Source organism: Prionailurus viverrinus, chromosome A2 (genome assembly GCF_022837055.1).
Source record: "Prionailurus viverrinus isolate Anna chromosome A2, UM_Priviv_1.0, whole genome shotgun sequence".
In the NCBI taxonomy this organism is placed as follows: Eukaryota; Metazoa; Chordata; class Mammalia; order Carnivora; family Felidae; genus Prionailurus; species Prionailurus viverrinus.
In genome coordinates, this window is record NC_062562.1 from 111,759,704 (window position 1) to 111,786,312 (window position 26,609).

At 35.4% G+C, this 26,609-nt stretch overlaps 1 protein-coding gene across 7 annotated transcripts in view; it reads left to right on the plus strand.

Annotated features, from left to right (window-relative positions):
* Positions 1-26,609, plus strand: part of HDAC9 (histone deacetylase 9) — a 927,480-nt gene that overhangs the window by 555,647 nt on the left and 345,224 nt on the right. For 4 of the 7 annotated variants that reach the window (XM_047849222.1, XM_047849225.1, XM_047849224.1 and 1 more), the window contains one exon: positions 9,397-12,042. In XM_047849222.1, the coding sequence (XP_047705178.1) occupies positions 9,397-9,711 (315 nt within the window). In that variant the 3' untranslated portion in view covers positions 9,712-12,042. Of the gene's footprint in view, positions 1-9,396; positions 12,043-12,110; positions 12,122-26,609 lie in introns of those variants that run through there. The other 3 variants (XR_007150219.1, XR_007150220.1, XM_047849221.1) reach the window with 3 other exon arrangements.

The window sequence follows — 26,609 nt, forward strand, 5'->3', positions numbered from 1 at the left end:
TATTCTTACTTAGCACTCATAGTTCTTTTTGTTTTTATTCTGCTAATGAAAACGGTTATCTGGAAGTGCTAAAGTATCTCCAAGACACACATTTCCTACTTGCCTCAATCTTGCATCAAGCTACTTTGTTGTAAACCAAACTACTAAATTTTGTTCCCGCTTGAGTCTTTGTAGTCATCATGAAGCGGACCTTTGATTTCTGTTTGGAATAGCATATATGTTAATTATTGAATTATTTATTGAGGTATAATTTACACGGCAAAATATATTCCTTTTGCTGTATAATTCGGTGAGTTTTGACAAATGCATATCGTCATATAATTACCACAATCAAGATAGAGAGCAGTTACCTCAACTTCCAAACTTTCTTTGTCTTGCTCCTTTGTCCTCAATTCCTACCCCTACCTCCAGCCCCAGGCAAAGTAGTTGAATTTTTGACCGTGTGGGAAACATAAAACAAATAACAAGTATGAAGGATGGTATATTTTGAGAGCAAGCAGACATCAGCTCTAAATGATCTAAACCATAGAATGTTTAAGGAAGAAGGGCCATAAGGGATTATTTTCAGAGGTCATAGGTGGACACTCTGTGGACTGCCGTCGTTGGACAGCTTGGTATCTTAAGCATTTCAATTTTTTGTCAATCTTTAAAAATAGAAAGATTTCAAATGCAAATCTGATTTCTGGCATTGTCTGAAAAATTGAAAATCTGGCTACACCGGGGCCCACATTTCCATGTGGCAGTTGTTTTCTGTGGTTTATTCTTGGTATCCATTTTAAATAGGGCTTGTACTGCTATCCAGATGACCAAAGCAAGGGTTAGCAAATGGGGAGAAAGGGAAATGTTTATCAGTCAGTTGATCTGAAGATCATTGGCTTTGAGATCTTGTCTATTCTGAGACACAGTCCAAAATTGCCAAGGGTGCCTTTCCTTAACTGTGCCTCTATTCATTGCCCTTAAAAAGCAAAGAAAGAGAACTTTGAAAGAAAGTGTACTATCAACTAAAGATTGGAAAGGGGACTTTTAGGGGAAAATCCTATTATGTAATATAAAAATGCATAAAATGACATAGTGATGTAAAAGAAGGAAAAATAGGTCATTTGTGTTCTAGTTGTCTTGTAACACTCTCTTGCTAAACTTTTTGTGTTCTAAAAGTCAGATCTTTCTGTTTCTACTTTTGCCTGCCTACATCCAATATTCTATAGCAACCAGAGTGATCATTTACAAATGCAAATCAAATCATGTTAAGGGCTTGCTTAAAACTGCCCAGTTGCTCCTTATTGTTCATAAGATAAAATCCAAACATCTTTTTGTGGCCTGCAAGGCTGTTGTGATCTGGCTCTTGCCCCTGTCACTGACCTCATCTCCTCCTCCCTTCCCTTACTTGCTGAGCCTCAGCCACGTTGGCCTCCTTTTCAGTCTGTTGGGAATGCCGTTCCATCTCCAGGAGTTGTGTTATCCACTGTACTGTATGGCAGGTTCAACTTCCACATCTTCTCATGACTTGACCGTGGTGTTGGAGCCCCTCTTAGTTTAAACCTCACATCTTCTGAGGGCCTTTCCTGCCCATACAAATGAGACCCAGGTGCTCACCCCTTCCCCCATCATTCCTTACCACATTAAGTTCCAGTCTTCAATTGCTTACTTTCTGTTTCCTTTCCTGAGAGCTCGCCTGACTGCTCTTCTCAGGATGTGGCATATAGTAAGTGTTCAACAAAAATTGTCAAATGAATAAAGAGTGGGTGGGTAACTTTCTCGAACTCACTGGAAGGAGGAAATTTTCAGTATCCTTTCCAGTTCCGGAGGTTAACACTTACTTAAGTTATTGATATATTAGGATGTTTTGAAGCCAGAAAAGGGGTATTTTAATTGCATGCATTGATTTAGACAACCATTTGAAGTTATAAAGATAAACACGTGTTTATTAAGTACTCACTTAATCCCTGGATTAGTTTTATATCTCTTCAATATTGGGAAGAAGGAATATTTTTCAGTTTAGACTTAATTTATGTGAATAATGAACCAATATTTAGAAAATATTTCTCTCTTGTCGTTTAGTTTTGGTTCCTCTGGTTATTTCCCTAAAATGCACAGAAGTGAAATGACATGGAGTATTTTGGCTTGAGGTAGAGTTCTTCTCTAAGTAGACCTCTTGATTTGAAAACCCTCCAAACGCTGCATGTTGTTTTTGAGAACAGTTGGTACATACCTAATCTATTTGTGATTTGAGACAGAATTTTATCATTGTTTTACAATCTAGTTTCCTTGGAGCTTAAGGGAAAGGTTTCGTGTTCCAAAAGAAGAGTTTTGCATTTATTTAAAAGAAAAAACAAGAACAAAAACAAAAACAAAAACTTGTGTCATTGCCATTCCCCAAGTAAAATCTGTTTTACAATCTGAGGCAGAATAAGAAAGTGATGAGTTGGGTTGAAGGTCATTTTGCGTAGTTTAATAATCACATTCAAACACTTGTGCTTAATGGGTTGTTGACAATTTCAGAAAACCAGATGTCCATCAGAAACAGATTTACTCCTTTTACACTCTTGTTCTTAGCTGCCACCCCAAAACTAAAGATATTTGTGGGGACATAAAAGATCTCTGTGGGAAAAATTTAAAATATGGAATTGAAAGATACTTTGTTTGACAGCACTTATGTTGACTTTTAGGCTTGTCTCAGTGTAACTTACACAGAGATGAGATGAATGTGCTCATGTGTAAAGGTTAGCAGCACAGCCTTTAAATATTATTTCGTTAATTTTACATCATTTGCCAATAGACTAGATGATATTTAACATGGAATATAGAACATTGAAGTTTAGAGACTTGCTGTAATTATGATCCTAGCAGGGATTGATAAGAATGGAATTGCAAACTTAAGGTGTTAGAGATTTAGATAAATTATCATACCTGGTCCTTGGAATATCGGCATGAGTATGTATGAGTGTGTGTTACAAACCCACAATGGTCATAGATTGCCTGCAACATTCTTAGTGTTCGGTACGATGGGTGTGCAATAGCATGGAGAATACAGGGAAACACTGACAGATGAGGAAGAACACAGATAAAAGGAGAAGGAGAAGCACAGCCATCATCTTCCTCTCTGCTGGGTTCCCCACCAAAGTACCTCACCTGGTGTCAGACGAATGACACACGGTGTGTTTTACAGATGGGCCCTCAGCCGAGATTCGCACAGGTCTGTGCATTTATCTGTCACACAGATGTTTTGTCTTGTGTTTTGTAGCCAGCAAGGCAACAGCTCAACTTTGCTGGGGGATCACCTCCAGATGTTCAACCAAAGAGAGACTCTGCTACCCCACTGAGAGTGAGCAGACAGTTCCTCCCTGCATCTGGGGCCACTCAGCAACAGTACAAATTAGAAAAGGGTTAGCCCCTACCATTGTTGTAATGGTCACATTTGAAGTTCAAAAACACATACAACACAACATAATCTGAGTACTGAATGTCTTCATACATAGTCAGAAACTTACAAACAATGTCAAGTAATTTTTTATTTTAAAAATCTATAATAAGTTAAACCTGGCAGGCAAGTTTTCTGTGACTTTGGTTTGTAGATTTTTCTTGTTGATGTTAATTGCTAATTTTTCCACTCTGGCAAATTTGACTGCTTAAACAAAAACAGCTTTAGTCAAATACCTGGAAGAAGAAGTTAGGTTAACTCCTTCTATGCATTTGTATTTTGCAAAGCTGGTTCCAGGAGATCCCATTTATCACTCTTGTATTTTGTGAAACTTCGCAAAGAGCACATTCTGTTTCAGAGATGGTGAAAAAATGGCAGTTATTGTTCATGTAGACCTTGGCATTTGCTTCATAACCTGGGAAGAAAAGTGTCAAAGCACTGTTACTAAGCATCAATTACACTTTCAGGTATTTATTTAAAAAAATGATGAGTGAGAGAGACGAGAATAAATCCTAGATTTTTGACTCATGCAATTGAGTATTGCTGTTCACTCAGATGAGACAATTAAGTGAGCAAAACATTTTGAGTGGGAGGAGAATAAAGGTTTTCTTTGAGCTATTTAAAATTTATGATAACTGTTTGATATTCTAGATCTAAGGAAAGATGTTGAAGCAGCTGAATATGAAGTTTGGAGCTCAGGAAGACAATGGAATTGTTTATATTAATTCAGTTGTTACCAGAATATAGCTGTTTCAGAGGAGAAAGCAGATTGGAAGTGTATTGAAAATTCTAGGTTTCTATTTTTCTTTTTTTTTTGGAGATGGCTCAGGTTCTCCAGACATGAAATTCCTTCTTTATAAAATAAAGGTTTGAAGAGCATTATTACCAATGACAACATTTTATATGTATATGATCTCCACTCATAAGTTACTGTTTTATGTCAAGAAACATTTCTTTTACAAACCATCAAGGAATTCTGCCCTTGGAAGATCATTTTGCTATTTGGCTTTTTTGCCCCATCATCATAGCATTATTAATTCTGGCATTTTTCTCCCTCAGGTTTCCTTTAGTACATCACAACTATAGATGAAGCCAAAGGAACTCACTAGAACAAATGGCTTTGTTTCTTTATTGCACACCGAGAATTGTTACATACATATCTTTGTCAGTGAGGTTGTAAATACTGACCCAATGTGATCTGTGGACTAAATGGTGAGATTTGTGGGTATGTCCATGACCTCAAAAATACATTAACAGGTCAGATTTCAGGTTTTTTGTTAAAACATACATATGGCATGTTCTGTGAACACTCAGCATTTGGTCAGTATTAGAGGTTTTCTTTGACAATCTTGCTATCTATGGAAAACTATATTCTGGGAAATTAACACACAGTTTGTCTCGTCTTTGGCTGAACTAACAGTAGTAATATGAGTCTCTTACTTTCAAAGATGCTATGATTGTGTCCTTGTGCCCTTTTTGAAATGCGTTACCTTACTGACACATTAATATCCTATTCAAAATGCCACTGGATTCAGAATTAACCCAGTCAGTATTTACTTTAACAAGAGAGATTTTGGTCATATAGTGTGGTTGAAAGCCTTGTTGGCATGGATTCTAAAGAGAATGGGAAAATAGAAATGAAGACAGTGAAAAGAGATAAGGAGTTTTGTTGTGAAGGGAGTTAAATAATGGGGTTGGTTGAGGGGAGCAAGGGAGGTTTTACTTAAGATGGATTATCATTTTGAAAATGTGCAAATAAGAATATTCCAGCAGAGAGGGGAAATGTGTGTTGGAGGACAGAATGGATAATTGCAGGAGTAGATAGGATCCAGGTCATAAGCCGAGGGATTGACTGAGAATAAGAGCAAAGACATTGCTTTCCAAAGAAGAGGAGCACGAAGGGTGAATAGGAGAGCTTGCTAAATGTGATGGTAGCCGGATGTTGAGTTTCCCTTTGGAGGCTTCTGTTTCCTCAGTGAAATAAGAAGCAAAGCAGGCAGTGAATAAAAGGTCTGAATATTAGAGGTTGGAGGGGAGAGGCAGTAGTTTGAAATTGTCAAGGAAAGAGTGGGAATGAATTAACTAAAGAAATGTAGTAGGACTGTCAGGCAGCACAGAGGACCCTTTTGATGGTTTTGCTCCTGAATTTGAAGAGAAACATTCAACATGATTGTAATTTGTTTGTTTGTTTCCTAGCTTATTCAGCTGCTTGGGTTTGGCAGAGATTCAGTATTAATCAAGGTTAGAAGTCTTACTTTTCCAGTAAAACCCATGTTGAAAAGGGCAAGAGAGTTGAAGACAGTATAAGGGAGTCATTTTGATTGGTGGAGAATGGAGCTTAGTCCAGCAAGGAGGGAAGGGGCGGGGGATAAGAGAGGGTGGGCAGCAAGAATGTGGTAGGCTCAATTGCTTAGAGCACCCTCCAGAGCTGAGGAGAGGTTAGGGTCAGAATATTCTGAGAATGATCCAGAAGGGAATGATGTTCGAAACTGAGATTTAGGAAAGTGCACATCTACCAATAAACACCAGGGTGACTCAGTCAGTTAAACATTCAACTTTTGATTTTGCCTCAGGTCATGATTTCACAGTTTGTCTGATCGAGCCCTGCGTTAGCTCCTCACTGATGGCAAAGAGCTTGCTTGGGATTCTCTCTCTCCCTATCTCTCTTTCTGCCTCTCCCCTGCTCGCTCTCGCTCTCTCTCTCTCTCTCTCTCTCTCTCTGTCTCAAAATAAATAAATAAACATTAAAAAAAAATAGACCAAGGCAAGGGTATAATCACTGCTTTGGGAGCTAAAATAGAACAGAGGAAAAAGACCATTAGAGGTTAGGAGTTCAAGGTACTGAGTGGCCATGTTGGGACTGGGACTGGAAAGAAGACGAACAGCAATAGGGTCACCCTTTTACTTAACAGGTGGTATTTATAGCTTCCTCTTGGTTATTAAATATGCCCCATAGTCAAACATCCAGAAGCTGTAGAAGTCGCAGCCACTGCTCAGTAAGCAGGGACTTTGGACGTGGCATTTCCTGGACAGTGGTACTGTGCTTGCTGGTGGACCTTTCATGAACGGCCCCTCAGTTCCTGTCTCATGGCCACACATTCCATATTTTTTATTCTTTCTTCCTCACAGAGGTTCTTATGCTCAGGAACTTTTGAATCCCCTCCCAGAGGTGTCTGCTTCCTTCATACATGTCCTTGGCCCACCAGCTCTGATGAGCTAGCTCCCATGAGTTTCTCCAGCTAAGCTTTGGTAATGAGAGGGAGAAGTCCTGCAGCTCACCAAGCATCCATCCAGAAGATGGAACTATAGCAGTCTGCCTGCAGATAGTCCCTCTGAGGGGGCTCTTGCAGCCTCCTTCACCTGACTAATACCTTTCTTTAGATAAAATCTTCTCCCCACAACAGCCTCTATACCCTGCTCTTGTATATCTCATCTGAGATGAGTGATGGAGGTAAGCTTTGCAAGACTGATGAGCTCTAGCTCTCTCTCTCTCTGTCTCTCTCTCTCTGAAGAATGGATGGATGCTTGTCACCCAAAGTCCTTACCCCTGGTGTCCCAGCCCAAACTGGGACTTTTTAATGAAAACCCTGCTTATTTTCTATGGCGTTATATGTTCTTTTTCTAACAGCCAATTAAATGGGATCCTAGAGTTTTATAGTCAAAGTTTAGAAATATTACATTGTCCCTTTTCTCCAAAATCTCAGCAGTATGCAAGGTATTATGTATTTATGATATGAAGAGCTGATTAGCATTGGTACAAAAGTCCTGCAAATAATTTCCTATAAAGTACTTAGAAACATTTAAAGCATGATGGGATGATTATTCTTATGCTGACAGCCCAGGAACAATAGAAATTAGATTGTAGGCACAAAGGAAATTAATATTTAATTTGCCTTCTTCATTTTGACATACATTTTGATTGGTAGATATTCTCGTAGCTTGATTATGTCTAACTTAAGATTGGTGATGTTTACATCTTATTTGTGGCTTATCCTAAATTGTTCTTTATTTCTCTAGAATTTTGTTCTCAACCCAACCAAATATAGTATAAGCTGTAACTCTCTCCAACAAAATCTTCCAGCATTCTCCCCATCTTCTTGTGCTCAAACCCCACCAGCCTTTCATTTGCTTTAATGCCACTAAACTCCTTTTTCCAGCACACATACTGTGCCTTGGGCCAGAAATGCTCTCTACCCTTATTTCAAATCCTCATACACATAACTGACAACTCCTTTTCTATCCTTCCTCTTTCATGTCTCAGCCTACACATAGCACCCTCTAAGTGAAACCTCCCATAGCCATGCACAGTTGTGCTCCTGTGCCAACTAGGGTGTACTCTTAGAACACCCTGTGCTTTTCATTTTCATTTACCATACTTGAAAATAAGAATAAACTTATTTATCTATTTGGTGCCTTTCTAACACACTAAACTATAAGCTCCGTGAGGGCATGGTATCTTGAACGTAGTTGGCGCTCAATCAATATTTATTGAACAAATGAATGAAAACTCCCAATAATTTTACCTACAGTGAAATTTAAGGATTTCATCACTGTGTGCATAGCCATCTGAGGTTGTGTGGCCTGGAGGAAAGTCTGTAAGCCTAAAGTGGGTAAGACACCCTTCAGAGTTGGAGTACTAGGTATTCTAACTCTAAGCATGTATTTAGTCTTAGAAACATAGTTAGGTGCACCTGGGTGGCTCATTTGGTTAAGTGTCCAACTCTTGATTTTGGCTCAGGTTCTCACGGTTTGTGAGTTTCAGCCCCACGTCGGGCTCTGCACTGGCAGTATGGAGCATGCTTGGGATTCTCTCTCTCTCCCTCTCTCTGCCCCTCCCCCACTTGTATGAACTCTCTCTCTCAAAATAAATACAAATAAACTTTTAAAAAAAGAAACATAGATATGTATGAGGTAAGCTGAAACTGGACATAGAAAAATCAGTATTCATGATTTTAGTGGTTGTATTCTAAGTGTGCTGCTCATTAGCAATATTTGGCATGTTGTTTACATGGGCACTGATGTAACAGAAAACTCTAATCACTGTTGAAAACACAGTTAGGATCTGCAGATGATCAGTCAGTGGGGACCTTATCAATTAAAACAAGATCTACTGTAAGATGAAATCATCTTGAGTATTTTACCCCATTTATTGAGCTTTTATACTATGATATTTTGCTATTGTTTACATTAGGTATGTTGTCATTTTTTAAAATCATTGATCAATTAATTCATATACTTCTGAAGATTAAATACAATTTAATTTGTAAAGTCAAGAAAAGGCCTAAGTACTAATTTTCAATTACAAATAATTTCTTCTTCCCTCTTATTTAGTTTAGATATGTTCATAAAACATTTCTACTATAAATTTTTTAATCCCACATCTTTTTAAAGTTTAGGATTTCAAAATCAATATTTCCGTGTTTTACCGGTATATATAAGAGGGTGTTTATCATTTGACCAGTTAGGTATGGGAAAATTAGATAAACAAGGATTTCTCATTTGTGTTTGTATTTTATAGTGGTTGACATTTGTCATAAAAATGAGACTGTGGAAGTTTTCCATTACCGTTCCATTATTTCCATTACATTTTCTCTTTGCAGAAAAATATTCTCAGGTCTATTTGGATTAAATTGTCACAGTACAAACTGTACTTATAAAAGTTTCCTGGTTCTCCCAGAGGAAGCTTATTTACCTTTTTCCCACCATTTTCTAAGTGTGTTAAAGAGTAATCCGATTCTTAAAAGCACCTAAACACCTTATTCTCTGCCTGCTACACCAATACAATATAGAAATGATGGGACTGCTTCAGATTCAGTATTATTGAGGAAGTTTGTTGCATACAAATTCGTTGTGAAATTGATGTTCAGAAATTAGGAAACAATGTACTGAAGTAGAGTCATTAGAAATCAAAGTGTATTTTGCTTCTCTGTTACCACCAAGGACTATTGAATTTTGAACCCCTGAACACTCTCTTCTAGCTGCTTTCGAAATCTATTGAACAACTGAAGCAACCAGGCAGTCACCTCGAGGAAGCGGAGGAAGAGCTTCAGGGGGACCAGGCGATGCAGGAAGACAGAGCGCCCTCTAGTGGCAACAGCACTAGGAGCGACAGCAGTGCTTGTGTGGATGACACACTGGGACAAGTTGGGGCTGTGAAGGTCAAGGAGGAACCAGTGGACAGTGATGAAGATGCTCAGATCCAGGAAATGGAATCTGGGGAGCAGGCTGCTTTTATGCAACAGGTAATAGGCAAAGATTTAGCTCCAGGATTTGTAATTAAAGTCATTATCTGAATATGAAATGCATTGCAGGTTTTGGTAAATGGATATTTCCTATCCTGTTTATATTTCTGAATGATTTGATTTTAGTGTTTAAGGATTCTACTTAATACGTATATATCTATATAGAGATTTCTCTATATACTGGTTTCTATATAGATATCAAGGTTTCATTGAAACTCCACTGGTAAGGAAATACTTGTTACACTAAAATTATACTACATAAGTATACACATAATTAATAGGCTTTAAATTCATCCCAAAGCCCACCACACCAATTACTTCTAAGGAAAACGAACTCACTGTTGTTTTTAGTTTATCTGTTGAGATCAGTGACTGCTGGATCACGTCACCCAGTCTGATCAATGAAACATTCTATTAGTTCTTGAATTTTTTTTTTTTTTTTGGTATATAGAATTCAGTTTTCACATTGTTGTACATAATGTATCATACTACAGTCTTGAACACTGTTAAAGGTAGTCTGCCCCTTCCGTCCTCTCTCTTTTTTGTTAAGTTAAATGTTCTGGTTACCATGCCAATAGTCCTTAGGTTATTGTATAGATTGCAATTGAAAATATTAGGAATAGAGGTGGTTTTAAATATATAGATTGCAAAGTACAGCACTATTTTAAATATTACATTATGTCTCACCTAGCACTGCTCATTTTACTTTTATCTTGTGTTATTTGATGACATTGTCTATCAAAAAAGATCAAATGAAGCCGATGCAAGTATCGGCAAGGAGTAATGTGCAGCATTATGGTCCAATCAGATACTATATTGTATCTACAATTGTAGAAAACGTAGTAATGGTATGATGACTATCTGATATGAAGTCACAATTATGTTTAAAAGAAGAAGGTGTATCATATTTCATAATCATATCACTAGGATCTCTTAGGCATGATTCCATAATGACCCGGCATATACCGTACCATTTTGGCAAATAAAAATTTAGGAAAGTTAGGCTTAACAACAGAATCTACTTGTATATAATGCACCTTCAGAAGGACTGTGTCCTTTGATGCTATGAAATACAAACAACTTTGAAGGCAACAGAAGACTCTGTTTATTTAAGTCAGTTCTTTGTCAGGTTCCTGCTGTTCTACAGAAAACTGATTCTATGCGGCTGAACAGGAAATGCCTTGTGGAAACAGGAAGTCCAAGTGATTCATGTAATGAGGAATGTAGGGGGGGGAAAACGGAGGATAGTGTTTTACTCTTTCTGTTTTTAAAGGGCACTCTATGAATTGATTTATTGTCTAAGAAAATAACACCACAAGTAGGGAAATTGTTAAGGAAGCTTTTCACTGGAACATTTCCTTCATACTCCCTTTTGATATGTTTACCTTGTTTTATAGGTTTACTTTTGTTAAGCTAGTTAAAGATTCTCTGTATTAAGACCCCTTTAATATGGATAATCCAAATTGACCTAGAATCTTTGTGAGGTTTTTTTCTATTAAAATATTTATATTTCTAAATCCAAGGTATTTTAAGGTGTAGTATCCTGTTTCAAAGGAGATAGAACAATTTTGCCAAATGTAGACATTGTAACAACTGTATGTTATTGGCACGTGTTGTTTACATTTTGCTGTGACATTTAAAAATATTTCTTAAAAAAAGGTCACTGCTAAAGATACATTATCCTTTTTTAAAAAGTCTCCATTCAAATTAAATTAATATAACTAGAAGTTAGAAAGTTTAAAACTTTTCCATATAACAAAAGTCCTTCTGATAATTTGACAAATAGCTATAATAGGCAACTTTTCCTATTACCAACATATTTTGGTTAGTATATTCCTTAAGATTAAAATGACTTTTTGTCAGTTGTTTTGCATTAAAAATATGGCATTCCTAAGATAAAATTGTATATTTTTTCCATCTCATAAATATTCATTTTCTTTAAAGTCTTCTTTCAATCTCATAAAAAAGGGATAGTGCATCTTTTAAAATACATTTTATTTGGGGAGGAACATGTGGCTGAGCAGACTTTTGTATAATATCATTTCAAAGATATGTAATCACAAACAAAAAAAAACCTATTTTTTATAATGTCATTTGAGAGAGCTAGCTTCATCAGTACAGTTGGTGGACATTAATTGTTTGAATTTGATAGTCTTTGAATTTAATCAAGAAACTACCTGGAACCAGTGAAAAAGAAAGCTGGACTTAATTCATCTTAGAATTAATTGATAAATGTCTCTTTTAAAATCTACTGTATTTATTATAATTTACACCCTTGAAGGTGATCTCTTGTTTTGTGTTGTAAATATATTGTTTGTATGTTTCCTTCTTGCCTTCTGTTATAAGTCTCTTCCTTTCTCAAATAAAGTTTTTTTTAAAAGATCCCCTTTCATACATTTGGCTTTGTGTAAACTTGATCTATTTAATCGAATTTGAAGCTCATGCACTAGGTCTCGTATACCAAAATATATTTGCCATTTGTTGTCGAAACAAGAAAATGAAGATATTTTGAGCAATTATTTCTCGTGCCATTAAAAATAATAAATCCAACAATGATTTTAACCTACTTATGTCAGCCATTATCAGATAGCAAACACAGGTAAAATTTGTTGCCTCTTCATTTCCCCAGTGTGGCCTCTTTTTTCATGATATGTCATCATCTTTGATGTCACCTTCCAAATATAAAACTTTATATTGATAAATGTTAATTCCTAACTTTGCTCAACTTAAAAAATTATTTTTAAAAAGGTTAACATAATTCCTTCAGTGTAACAAGCACTCAGTAAATAATAAAATAAATAATGTTCCATGTATCGTAATAATTTTATCTATTACAGTGACAGCCTGACCTACAAGTATAAAGTAACAGTCCATAAATTTAAAGAGAAAAAAATAATTAAATGACTTCCCCTTAGATGGAAACAATGATTCTAATGCTAGAGTAGAGAACAAGGAGCCTGGCTCAGGTAAAGGAAACTGGACCATAGACATCCATGCGCCTTGGCAGACTGTGCTCCTCTTCTGGTCAGTTGCTAGCAAAATTTAAATCAGTCAGTACTTCATAACTTCATAATGTGTTACCTTGTTTTTGTCTCAGCAGGTTAAAAATACTTGTTTTATATTCTTTGATTCCCTTAATCTAAACTTTAATGTCTTACAAATTAAAATTACTCCAACTCACAACAATATTGCATTGGATTATTAAGAATTCTGGAGCTAAATATCACTGTTACAAAATGGATTATTATTCCATAATGCCATAAATCTGATAATTTGATCAAAATTGTTGGAATACCATTAGTTATAATTTTCTAAAAATTGCCTTTGGACTTTTTTTTTAACGTTTTATTTATTTTTGAGACAGAGACAGAGCATGAGCAGGGGAGGGGCAGAGAGAGAGGGAGACACAAAATCTAAAGCAGGCTTCAGGCTCTGAGCTGTCAGCACAGAGCCCGACGTGGGGTTCGAACTCACAAACCGCAAGACCATGACCTGAGCCGAAGTCGGACATTTAACTGACTGAGCCACCCAGGCACCCTGCCTTTAGGCTTTTTATAAAATTACAAGAAGAACCTGATACCAGAGATCCTCAAAAAGGAGTTGGAGGAACCAATTAGATAATGGTTTTATACTGCATTTCTGATTTTCAAACTGTAAAGTGGAAGTTCAATAAAAAGTATCAATCTCATGTTAAAAACTTTTTCTTTAAGAAAAATACTTTTTGCCAGGAATTGCAGTTACTAAACATTAGATTTCCTCTTCTGGCAGTAAAAATCCACCTTCTCATTGGTAAAGGTGGCTGCTGAAATGGAGACTGCTACTTTTAATTAATCTGAAAAAGACTTATCTTTAAGAAATTTTTACTTAGTTTTATACTTTTTTCTCTAAAGGATATTAAAAAGGAATTCAGACACTCAACATTTTTTTTTGAAACCTAGTACTCAACGGATATATAGGTAGACAAGATTATTTTTTTTTTAATTTGGCATTTCTTTGTGATTATTTCGATAATGGAAATGGAATTGTGGGTATACGATTGTGAGTTAATAATGATAAATAATCAAGGTAATTACCAATTACAATCAAGAACTTGGAAACGCAAGAGAAGGAATTCTAGATGTAGATTACCATTCCCTTTGTTCTTGATAATTCCTCCATTGGGGTTTTAAAAGGAAAGTACTGGAGGGCAATCAAAGAATTCTGGCAAATAAAACAAGATACTGGGAATGTGACTTTTCAGAACTTATCTATTTAGATTTAAAAAGTTCTCTATTCTAATTTTATAATACCTTCTTTAAGGCTTATAAAGTGGAAGGTTTAGACCATGCAACCTTTTGGGGTCATCTTGATTTTTAAAAAGACTTTCACTTTTAACTATTGCAAACATATGTCTAGTAACTTGTTTAGTTCTCACAACAACCTTAGGAGGTAGATATTATTTCTCATTGTAGAGATGAGGGCACTGGGGCACAAGGAAGTTAAATAAGGCCAAGGTCACCCAATCAGTGACAGTGTAGCTCTAATTTGAACCCAGGCACTCTGGCACTGGAGTTCTTGTTCTCTCCTTTTACTACTGCACTGCATTTAATGCAACAATTCTTTTCACCTATACAGGTTTATTAATTCACCAGTTCTCTCTCTCTCTCTTCCCTCTTCCCTCTTCTCTCTTCTTCTCTCTTCTCTCTCTCTCCTTTCTTCCAGCCCCCCATCAGCATTTCCGAACTGTTTTGAATCAATTTTCTCTTGATCGTTGTTTCCTTATTGTAAAGTAGGAGATCAGGACTCTTTTTTTTTTTTTTTTTTTTGGTCTAATGCACAGATGAGAAACTTAATTCTTGGACACATGATATTCAACCATTTTGAGTCATGAAAATTTGTGAGTTTCTTTTTTTCTGACCCAAGCCAGTGTTAGGATGAACGAAAACAGAATACCTGCCCTTGAGATTAATTTTGGGGGGAGAGGAGAAAAGATTTCAACTAGGTCAAGCTCTCCTTTGCTACTTCTTATCTTTATTTCCCAACCAAGGCCAAGAACCAATTTCTAAGCACCTAGAATGCTGCCTTTTAAAACCTTTTTTTGACTTCTGCTCTTGATAATTATTTTGAGCTAAAATAGTCTGTATAAAATGTTGGGGAGAGGAAGAACAGAGACATTTGTCTTGAGTTCTTGTCTTTCTAGGTGATTTTTCTGTTGAAAGATGCATAAAAATCCTCCTGAGGGAAGTTGCTGGCAATTCAGATTCTGACTGCACCTCCTAGAGGTTCTGATTCTGTTGTCCCAACATGGAGCCCAGGCATGTAATTTTTTAAGCCCTTTGGGAGAGTCTGATTCAGATATAATGTTCTGGAGGTGCACAAGGGCCCTAAACCACATCCTGAATTATGGCCTGATTTTCAATAGCTTTTACCTAAGATCCTTGAACTCTTCATTCATAGTTTCCAAAATAGACTATATTCTATTTTTTGTGTATTGTTCTGTTTCATTTGCATTTTAACTTGACTACAGATTATTCTCACAATATTTACTGCTGTTACTTCTTTGATAGTATTTGTCCTTTTGGTTTATTTTTCTCTTCTAATTTAAATAATTGCTTAGCCTGTTTATAGAGTATTATTCACCAATACTTGGCAAATTATTTTTCTTCACAAGTTGTGAGCTATTTGTTGCAACATAGTTTTTTGTTTTTGTGTTTTTGTTGAGATAAATTTCATATCACATACAATTTATCATTTTGTCCATTTTAAAGTATACAATTCAGTGGGTTTTTGGTATATTCATGATGCTGTGCTGCTGTCACTACTACCTAATTCCAGAATATTTTCATCAACTGAAAGCAATCCTCTACCAGTTAATCAATCATTCCCCCTTTGCTCCCTCCCTCCAGCCCCTGACATCTACTTTAGGTCTCTATGGATTTGCCTATTGTGGACACTTCATATAAATGAATCATATATTATGTGGCCTTTTGTGTGTCTGGCTTCTTTCACTCTGCATAATATTTTCAAGGTTCGTGTATCAATACCGCATTCCTTTTTATGACTGAATAATACTCCATTGTGTGACTATACTACATTTTGTTTATGCAGTCATTAGTTGAAGGACACATAGTTTTCATTCTTTGGCTCCTATGAGTAATGCTGCTATAAATGTTCATGTTCAAGCTTCTATGTTAACATACATTATTCTCTTGAGTATATGCATAGTATATACCTAGGAGTGAAATTGCTGGGCTCTATGGTACTTCTGTTTACTTGTGAAGAACTGCCAGATTGTTTTCCACTAGCAGTATAAGAGGGATTGCAATGTTTCCACGTCCTTCCAACACTTGTTATTTTCTTTTTTTAAAAAATTGCAGTCATCCTGGTGGATGTGAAATATCAACTCATTGCTGCCTTGATTCCTATTTTGCTAATTGCTAATGGTGATGAGCATCTTTAAATTTACTTAGTGACCATTTGTATCTTTGGGGGGTAATATCTATTCAAGTCCTCTGCCCATTTTTTGATTGGCTTCTTAGTCTTTTTGTTGTTGAGTGTTAAGTGTTTTTAAATATATTTGCTGAATATCCAAAATGTGAATTGCAAATTATCAAATATATGAGTTGCAAATTTTTTCTCCCATTCTGTGGGTCTTCTTTCCTTTTCTTGATGTTTCTATTGGTACACAAACATTTTTATTTTTGCTGCAGTCTAGTTTATCTATTTTTTTCTTTTGTTGCTTGTGCTTTTGGTGCCATATTTAAGAAACCATTGCCTAATCCAGTGTCACAAAGATGTATACCCCTGTTTCCTTCTAAGAGTTTTTTATTTTATTTTTTAATGTTTTTATTTTTTTTTTATTTTTGGGAGAGAGAGACAGAGACAGAGCATGAGCATGAGCAGGGGAGGGGGAGAGAGATAGAGGGAGATGCAGAACCCAAAGCAGCTCCCCGCTCTGAGATGTCAGCACAGAGCCTGATGGGGGGCTTGAACTCATGAACCGCAAGATCATGACCTGAGCCGAAGTCAGATGCTTAACCAAGTGAGCCACCCAGGTGCCCCTAAGAGTTTTTAATTTTAGCACTTTTAGGTCTTTGATCCATTTTTGAGTTATATACACTTTTTAAAAAAAAATGTTCTTCCATTTGAGTTATTTTTAAAGAGATAAGAACTTAATGATTGTTGGTCTCCATTTTCTCATGCAGCATCTCCATTTTTTTTTTAATTTCTAGCTGATATTGGTCTTGCATTTCTCCCCTTCCTGTTATTATCTCTTGTTGCTTCCTGGCTTTTGAGGCTCTTCCTTTCCTTTTTCTTCCCAATAACCATATAAATGCTACGATCTTGCTGTTTATTGTACCTAATATAAACTGAACAAAACATTAAGTTTATTTTTCCTTTAAGAAATGCCTTTTTCTGGTGATGTTTAAAAACTAAATCCGAGGGGCACCTGGGTGGCTCAGTTGGTTAGGCGTCTGACTTTGGCTCAGGTCATGATCTCACGGTTCGTGGGTTCAAGCCCCGCATCAGACTCTGTGCTGACAGCTCAGATCCTGGAGCCTGTTTCAGATTCTATGTCTCCCTCTCTCTCTGCCCCTCCCCTGTTCACGCTCTGTCTCTGTCTCAAGAATAAATAAACATTAAAAAAATTTAAAAAAAAACTAAATAAGAGTTATTTTTCCTCATTTGTAAGACAAAATTCTATCCTGGTTACTCATTTTTACTCATGTCTTCTTTGCCCTTAAATTTTATGTTGAACCCGTGTTTTCCTCTTTGCTTTCATCTTTGTGTCTCTGTTGACAGAATTTCTGCAAAGACCCCTATATTTGTACTCTCCAAACTGGTAGCCACTTGTATCAATCAAGAATTTAACATGTGACTGGTATGACTGAGATATGCTGTAAGTGTGAAATGCACACTAGATTTCAGAGACATAGTAGGAAAAATATATTCCTAAGTGATAAAGATGTATTTGGTTACATATTAAAATAATATTTTAAATAGATTATGTAACATTATTAAAATTAATCTTGCCTGTTTTATTTTCTTAATGTGGCTGTTAGAAAAGTTAAGATTATATATGTGGCTTACATTTTTGGCTCACATTATATTTTCTGTTATAGAATCCTGCTTTAGATCATCTTTCATTTTATATTATGTAAACAGACTTCACTACATCATTTTAGAAATAGGTGGGCTATCAAACTTGAACAAACCAATATTCGCTCATGCCATTATCTTTCTATTGCTGTTACTCAGTTTAACATACACATGTAAATTGTTAGTGTTAGAAGGGATATGCATATCTTAATGATTTAAGGGTTTAAAGACCTCCTGTTCTTTACCTTAAAGGTAACTTGAAGTCTATCAAATGTTTATTAATACTTATCAGTTGTAAGGAAAATTCACTTATTTCTCCACTCCCATCTCAGTTATTAAATTCACTGTCTTTAAAATACGCTGTTTTATCCGGCTTTTCCATTTTATCCATGGAACCACCCTTTAGACACTGGAAAGATTATTGTGAAATCACCTTTATTTCCTCTCCTTTATTTCTAATAAGCAATTGCAATACTCCTGTTTCTGATTTCCAAGCCATCATATCTCTGTACTTTCTCTTTGGCTCTGCTTTCCCTGGTCAATATCTTAATTAATAGTAACACAAATTCATTCTTTTACTATTACAATAACCTCCTTCTGCATCAGTGTAGTCTTTATACTGATTTAATGTACGTACTGTAAAATACCAATGCCCTGTTCACGTTCTCTGTAAACAGAACCTACAATATCTACCTAATAGTTTAATCTAAATGGTATCCTGTAGTTTCAACCCTCATAATTTTATATATATATATATATTTTTTTTTTTTACTCTGGCTCTAGTGATAATAGTCACTTTTTAATTTTTATTTTTTGCCAGGGTTAATGATGGATTTTTTTTCTTGATGAATTGATTACTTGATATTCCATAAACTGAATTGATTTGTGATCATTTGTATTCTATATGAATCATTATTCTACTAGACACATTTTTAGATAAAAATACAGCACATCAGATAATTTTCATGGTCTCTCTATAGTATTAATTTTTCTATATCCATGTATTCTATAGATAGCTTTTGAAAGTTAAGCATAGAAAGAAGAAAAATTACGCGTATTAATTTTAGAGACTGAATCGACTTCATCTTTACAGATATTTAAATAGAAGTGTTACTGAACATGACAATTGTTGTGTTGTTTTGACTACACACACATCAAAGTTAAATCATGGTGTTTCTCATTGTCTTTGAGATCCTTTTGTGGAACTGCCTTTTAGATGTAGATGCCTAGTGGTTACAAATGCTGGTTCAATAGTCGGAGGGCCTGAGTTCCAAATTCAACATCTACTGTCAGCTCCACCTGGAGCAAAGTATTTAGTTGTGCCAAACTTCAATTTACTCATTTGTCAAATATGATTAACATTATCATCTTTTTGTTGGGGTGTTTGTGAAGTTTAAATGGATCCGTCTATGTAAATAATATAATATGTGCTAGCAAAATTGCTGCCGAGTAAAAATTAGCCATTGCTATTAATGTCATTGTTAATATAACATCACTAAGAGCTTCTTGGAATGTTTGTAACTTTCTTCCTCTTAGTAGGAACATTTAGTTTAACTTTTTAATAGTGAATAACTTTCTCTTCAGTTAATTAAAAGCCTTAGATCAGTGCTTCCCCAACTTTTTCAAGTCCCAGCACACAGAAAATGGCACTGTATATATATATGTGTGTGTATATATATATATATATATATATATATATATATATATATACATGGCCTATGTCACTGCAGGAGGAAGACAGTATAGAACTGATTCAGCTGCAAGTCCCGCCCAATTTGTGGGGAAATACCTAGGTTGGGATGTTCTTTGGAAGACTGGGAACGCATTACTCTTCTTCCTCTCCACTCCCTTTTCTTCCTCCTCCTTTACAGACCATAAAAAGAACCCCAAGATTTTTCCTGAAAAAACAGATTTCAACTAAGGGCTCAGCAAATTTAAAACAACTCCAGGTCTGAATGATCAACATGATCTTTATTCCAAGAGATGTATTAAGAAACTATACCGACCAGGGAGAAGGTCTTCTGATAAATTCTCTCTATGCCCAGCTCTCCTCTATAGCATTAATTCCCACCCCATTAACAGCACCAAAGCCATCAATGAGGAAGTTGAGTTCAGCACAACTCAGAAAACTGGCCTTGCCCTGTAGCCTACAAGGGATTCTCTTGTGACATTTGCATTGGGCTCTGCCTTTCTTTGGAGTCAGGATGAAAAAAACAAGTACTAAACTTTTCTGAGTCTTTGCTTTTTAACAAATGCTCTGAGAATCTTTTTTTGGGTGGGAGGATTTTTTTTCCTACTCTCTCCAGTTGGGTGGAATGTTAAACTTGTTCCATCTGGGAACAAGAAATTCTGCATTGATGCCTCCATCTTCGTAAATTGCCCCCTTGTTTTGAATAGTCATCAATCCTCTCTCTTTTACCTTCATTTAACATGATAAAGAATAAGCTTAATTTACACTGTATTTTTTTAGCATCTTAAATATGTTTTGGCCATGATGGTAATACTATCAAATCCCTCTTTGCTTTATTTATGCTTCACCAATCAAAGTAAATTTAACATTCAGTATTCTGGTACCTATTATACATGGTTTGATTTTTCTTTTATTGCTTGAATCATCTGACAACTCATCAAAATATTCAACTTGATTCTCTCTTTTTTTTAAATTTTATTTTACCTCATGCAAATTTTAAGTGTTACTCTATACTGTATACCTTTATATATGTATAGTGGTTAGTTGTATCTCAATATAATTGTCTTCTAGATACAGAAGCAGATATGTTTTTTTTTCCCCAAGGGGTTCTCCCAGGGATTCAAAAAAGTCCCAATTTCTTTCTTTCTTTTTTAAAAGAGAGAGAGAGAGAGAGAACAAGCATGGGAGGGACAGAATCCCAAGCAGGCTCCACTCTGTCAGCACGGAGCCAGCTGTGGGACTCAAACCCACAAAGCATGAGATCATGACCTGAGCCGAACCCAAGAGTCAGACACTTAAGTGACTGAATCACCCAGGTGCCCTAAAAAAGTCACAATTTCTAATGTCATGGGTTTTCTTTGTCCCATAATAATTTGAATTGAAATGTTGAATTAAATGAATTAGAGGCGTCTAGATGGCTCAGTCAGTTAAGTGACCGACTTGGGCTCAGGTCATGATCTCACTGGTTGGGGAGTTCGAGCCCCACATCAGGCTCTCTGCTGCTGGCTTGGAGCCTGTTTCAGATTCCACATCTCCCTCACTCTCTGCCCCTCCTCCACTCACACTCTGTCTCTCTCAAAAATAAATGAACATTAAAAAAATTTTTTAATAAATAAATAAATAAATAAATAAATAAATAAATTTAACTCTCTAAATCTTACTGATTTTTTAATCTACTCTTGAAAAGTAAATACAACAATTCACTCATTATATATGTACAGTTTGATGAATTTTGACAAATGTGTGTACCAAAATCTAGATAAAGAATATTTATACCATTTCAAAGACTTCTTTCCTGCTTCTTTTTAATCAAGCCTCTACCCACACTCCCCAATCATTCATCTGTATTCTGTCACTATGCATTAGTTTTGATTTTTCTACAATTTCATGTAAATAAATTATATACAAGGAGTCTATGATATTTTCCATCTGGATTATTTTTTTCCTCTCAAAGATTGCTTCTATATCCATCCATGTATGTATCAGTAATAATGGTCTTTTCTTATTTATGAATAGCTTTCCATTATATGGATATGCCACAATTTGTTTATACATTCATCTACTGATGAAAAATTAGGTTTATTCCAGGCATGAGTGACTAAGAATATAGCTGCTGTCTTTGTAGACATTTGTCTTTATTTCTTCTGGGTAAATACCTAGAAGTGGAATTGTTGAGTTGTGAGCTATTTGCTTAACTTTATAAGAAACTGCCAAATTATTTTTGATTGTTTATTATTTTACATTCTCATCAGCAAGGTATGAGAGTCCTGTTACTGACACTTGGTACTATCAGATTTTTTTAACTGTATGCACTCTAGTGGATGTGTAATGGAATCTCATTGTAGTTTTGTTTTGTGTTTCTTGATGTCTAATGATGTTGACCAGTTTTTCATGTGCTTATTGGCCATTTATAGAACTTCTTTGGTAAATTATTGATTCAGCTATGTTGCATATTTGTTTGTTTTTTTTATCGAAGTGTCTGTCTTTTTATTATTGGTTTCAGGAGTAACATATAATCTGGATACAATCAATTTCTAGGTATATATGTTGCAAGTATTTTCAACCAGCCTATAGCTTTGCTTTTTATTTTGAAAAGCAGAATGTTTTAATTTTGATGTGTCCCGATCTATCAGTTTTTTCCTTCTCGGTTAACCCTTTAATGTCCTAAGAAAAATTTGCTTCACTGTTTTTTTTTTTCTTCTAGTTTTGTTTTTTCATTTAAAGCTAAGAGCCATTTTGAGCCATGTAGTTGTGCGTATGATGTGGAGAAAGGCTGAGGTTCATATCTTATATAAGTATCTTAAATTTTTCAGAATCAGTTTTTGCAAAGATTATCATTGTTCCTTTGAATTATGTTGATGCCTTTGCTGGAAATCAATTGAACATATATGTGTGAGTAAATTTCTGAACTCTTTGTTGATTCCATTGATATATATGTCTAGCTTTACAACGATACCACAGAATTTAGATTATTGTTGCTTTATAGCAAGTCGTAACATCAGATAGTGTGTTTTTCATCTATGTATTTTTATTATCTTGCTATCACTGGTTTTCAGCAATTTGATTGTGATTTGGCTCAGTGCAGAGGGTTTTTTTCTTTCTTTCCCTTTTTTTTTTTTTTTTGGTCCTGCTTTGGTTCACTGAGCTTCTTGCATGTGGGTGTTTGTACTTTTTAAATTTTTGGAAAATGTGAGACATCGTTTCTTCTAATATTTCTTCTACTTCTCTTTTGGGGCTCCAAGTACACCCAGAGTAGATGACTTGATATCGTCTCACCACTCTATAAGTCTCTGTACATTCTTTTCTTGTTCTTTTTTTCTCTTTTATTTCAGTTTGTGCAGTTTCTATTTCCATACTCATTTTTTCTTCTAGTGCATAAACTTATTCACATCCAACAAATTCGTCATTAAGGTAGTATATTTTTCAGAGATTTCATTTAGTTCTTTTATGTATTTTCCATTTATATCCTTTTATTCATTTCCCTTTAAACCTTTGGACATGTTTATAATACTCACTTTAAAGCCCTTCACTGTTAATTCTACTGTCTCCAACATTTCTGTGTCTGCTACTACTCCTTAATTTTTCTCTTGAACATTGTTCTTATTTTTCTGCTCCTTGTAATGTCTAATAAATTTTCATTAGATGCCAGACAATTTAAATTTGTTGTCTTTCTTTAAATAACATTGATCACTTGAACCTTTCAAGACTCAATTTTCAGTTTTGTTAGGACTGGTCTATGGCTGCCATGACTCTCAACCTGGTTTTTCTCTCTCACTAATGAGTATGCTCTCTGGGCATCTATTGGGTGACCCTAGGGAGTTATTAATCCTATCCCAGGGCCCTGTGGGAGGAACGAGAATGCAGAAGGGAGCATGATCAGGAAAGTGTGAAGAGATAAATACAGCTTTGATTGGGGGGGGGGGGGGGCGGGTTGCGGATGGTAAAGGGAGAGGGAGCTGGTTTAACTCACTCTTAGGCCTGGGTTCACTTTAGAATCTGGTCACTTACCACTCAATTCTACATGGCTTGACCATTGTCTCATTGAATTTCTTGGGTTTTGGTTATCTTCACATTCAAACATTAATTTCAAAGGGGGACATGGAGGAATAATAATAATAATTGCTTATTGATTTCTGGCATATATAGACAAACACATACTGAAAAGGGCATTGCCAACCCGTGTGTACTGAATGACATTTTGACATCTTGCAATTATGTGAAATAAACCAAGTAAAAAACAGTAATACTGACTAGTTTTGAAAAACCTTTTCAAATTTCACTTTCAAATGTTAAATTTTTTTCTTTCTCTACCTCCTCCTTCTCAGCTTTCTTTCTTTTATTCTTTTCCTGAGTAACCTCCATGAATTGGGTGTGTTTTTGTCATTAAAGATTATACTATAATTTTGTTAGCTCATGGTCTATTAATTCAGTCAACTCACATAGTAATAATAATAAGTCTAATGAAAATCCTGAATTCAAGTATGAAAAGCATAAATAATGAAATATTTATAACATCTGCATACTGGTTATCATAAATGTAATTCTCCCCCCCCCCAATTGAGTATCACTTACAGTTTGTATATTGTATTATATATTTAATGTTTCTATTTAAACAGATAAGCCATGTCTGTCTGCACTGATTCTGAATTTTTTTTGTCTCTAAGTTAAAGTTACCTTGCAATATTCTAACCCAGGATCCCTGGGAAGCAGTTTCCTTGACTTTATTTTTCCATCACAGTGCTTCTTTATTTAAGATGACAAGTAGAAATCAAAGCTAATGAAAACCATGATTGATAAAAATGGGTAGCACCTACCAAGCCAGGAAAATTCTTCTAGAAACATGAAAATATGGATGTGTTTAAAATAATGTTGTCTTGAACAAAAGCTAGAACTGCAGTGGCAAACTTAGAGAAAATTATGTTATTGGCTAAGCAGTGGGGAGGGTGGTGCCTGGGAGAATTTTCTCAAGAGATTACAAAGGCTTTATGCTTTTCTCAATTGATCTCTTAAGTTGCAGTGGGTAATGGAGAGAGAGGATATAAACGTGGTAAAAAATAAGGAATGGGTTTTTAACTTCGATTCAGAAGTATTGAGGTTTTGATTTGATTTGGTATCAAAATATGTCCTTAAAGCCATCAGAAAATTGGCTTAAATTAAAGTGTTGGTAAACCTTGGTGGATGTGGTGATGGGAGGTTGGGGCGGGGGTGGTGGATGTCTTTTTCATCCTCTTTAATTACCATGGGCTTTTGGATGGCTCCTAAAGTGAATTAGGAAGTTCTTAGACATTTGGCATTAAAGTCCAGGTCAGGGAGTTTATGTGAATATTCAGCTTCTGATTCTTGGATGGTGTGCTGATACTGTATATTTTTTAATGGTTACATTTTTCCTTGTATAGTATAAAAGATTTACTGTTACAGTTTGTGTGTGGCCAGGCAGTGGCATATGGAAAAGCTGTTTCCTGCTATTTAATTTAATTAGCCCAATCACGTGCCAGCCTTCGGGCATGTCACTCTGGACCTCTGAGGCTCTTTGTCTGTCAAAAAGATGGACAATATCTTGGCTTTGTTTTGTTGCTGGGCATGCTGCAGATAAAACCATTGAAATTTTGACTATTTGTTTAACCACATTTTTGCATTTTCACCATTTGGCTTTGAATTTTTTTTTATACAAAATGATAACATTTTGGCTTTGGGAAGGTGAAAAAGAAATATTGAGGATATGAAGAAGAGCTCCTGCTCTTTGTGTTTAATGTAGACTTGAGAATACTATGGTTTTGGAGTCAGAAATTTTTAGTCAGTTTGTTACCACTTTGTTAGTAGAAACTCAAGACCATTATCATTGAATCACTTTAACCCTAACTTAGCTGCCAAACTGTCATTTTAAATCAAGCCCCTTTTTTGGTTCCTGTGTATATTTAATGTGATTTTCTTTATCTTGCCAGATCTCTAAATCTGTCGGTGAATTTATTGTTGAAAAAGAAACTATTTCATTTTAGACGAGATATTTTGGATGAGAATATTTAGCTTTGTTTTGTTTTCATAGAAAGACAGCGGTTAACACATTTAGTCATTTTAAGAAATTTCCCCAGTATTTTAGTCTTTCTTTCAAGGTCAAAGATATTTTAATTTTTTTTTCTTTTTTTATTGATATGTTCAAAGTTTAAAAATTCTCTTTAATCAGATTTAAGTCATTCTTATACTCCTGATACTTTTCAAGCTTTAAAATTAGTGAAGAATGTTTGAAAAGAAACAGATTAAAAAATACTTTCTGCAATGAATCTGATTTGCAGTGAGGACATCTGCCTAAATTTCCAGCTGAATTAACAGCAATTTCCATGAATCAAAGTGACTTGTCCCATGTGGTACACTTACTTGAATATCCACATTTTAAAATTAGGGGTCCCAGATTTGAGACTCTTAATTAATTGAGACACATGCACAGTTTGGAACTTCAAGAGGATTTGCATATGGACTTAATAATGTCCTGCAAGAGTTAAATTCAAGCACACCAAACATCTAGTCAGTGTGCACTACTCTCCTAGGTGCCAAGACAGAGCCCCTAACCTCTGACATTTCTTGGCCTTTGGCGCAACCAATGGGACCTATACTGAACAAATGACAATCGGTCTCAAAGGTCGTATCTTTGTTCCAAAGCTCATAAATTCATTACTTTCCAATTGATGAGGAATTTTCTAAAGAATAATTGCATATTTCACTCTGATAGAATTTGTAGATAAGGTCCTTACCTTTGATTATTTTCTAATTAAAAATGTGAAGTGGTAAAAGAAAAGGAAGTTAAAACCTAGATATGTAAGTCCTCTTAACCAACATAATTCTTACACTGTAATTTACATTCACAACACAGACATTTATAATGATCTCATGTTTAATATAGCCGCCACCACTCAGGCAAAGCCTGTCTTATTAAGGATCTATGAGCTGCAGGGATTTTGTGTTTTCTTTGAGGACATGCAAAGTGAAAGCTGTGCTTTTTTATCTTCCTGTACTTTTTACATCAGTTCTCCAGTGTAACTGCATTTAAATCTTTCATCATTGTTTCTATTTTAGGATTCATTATTCTCTAGTTCTTCAAGATAATTAATTTTTCATTTTCATTTTATTTTAAATGCATATTTAGAGTGATTTTTCTGAGAGCATATATATACCACCACACATTGAT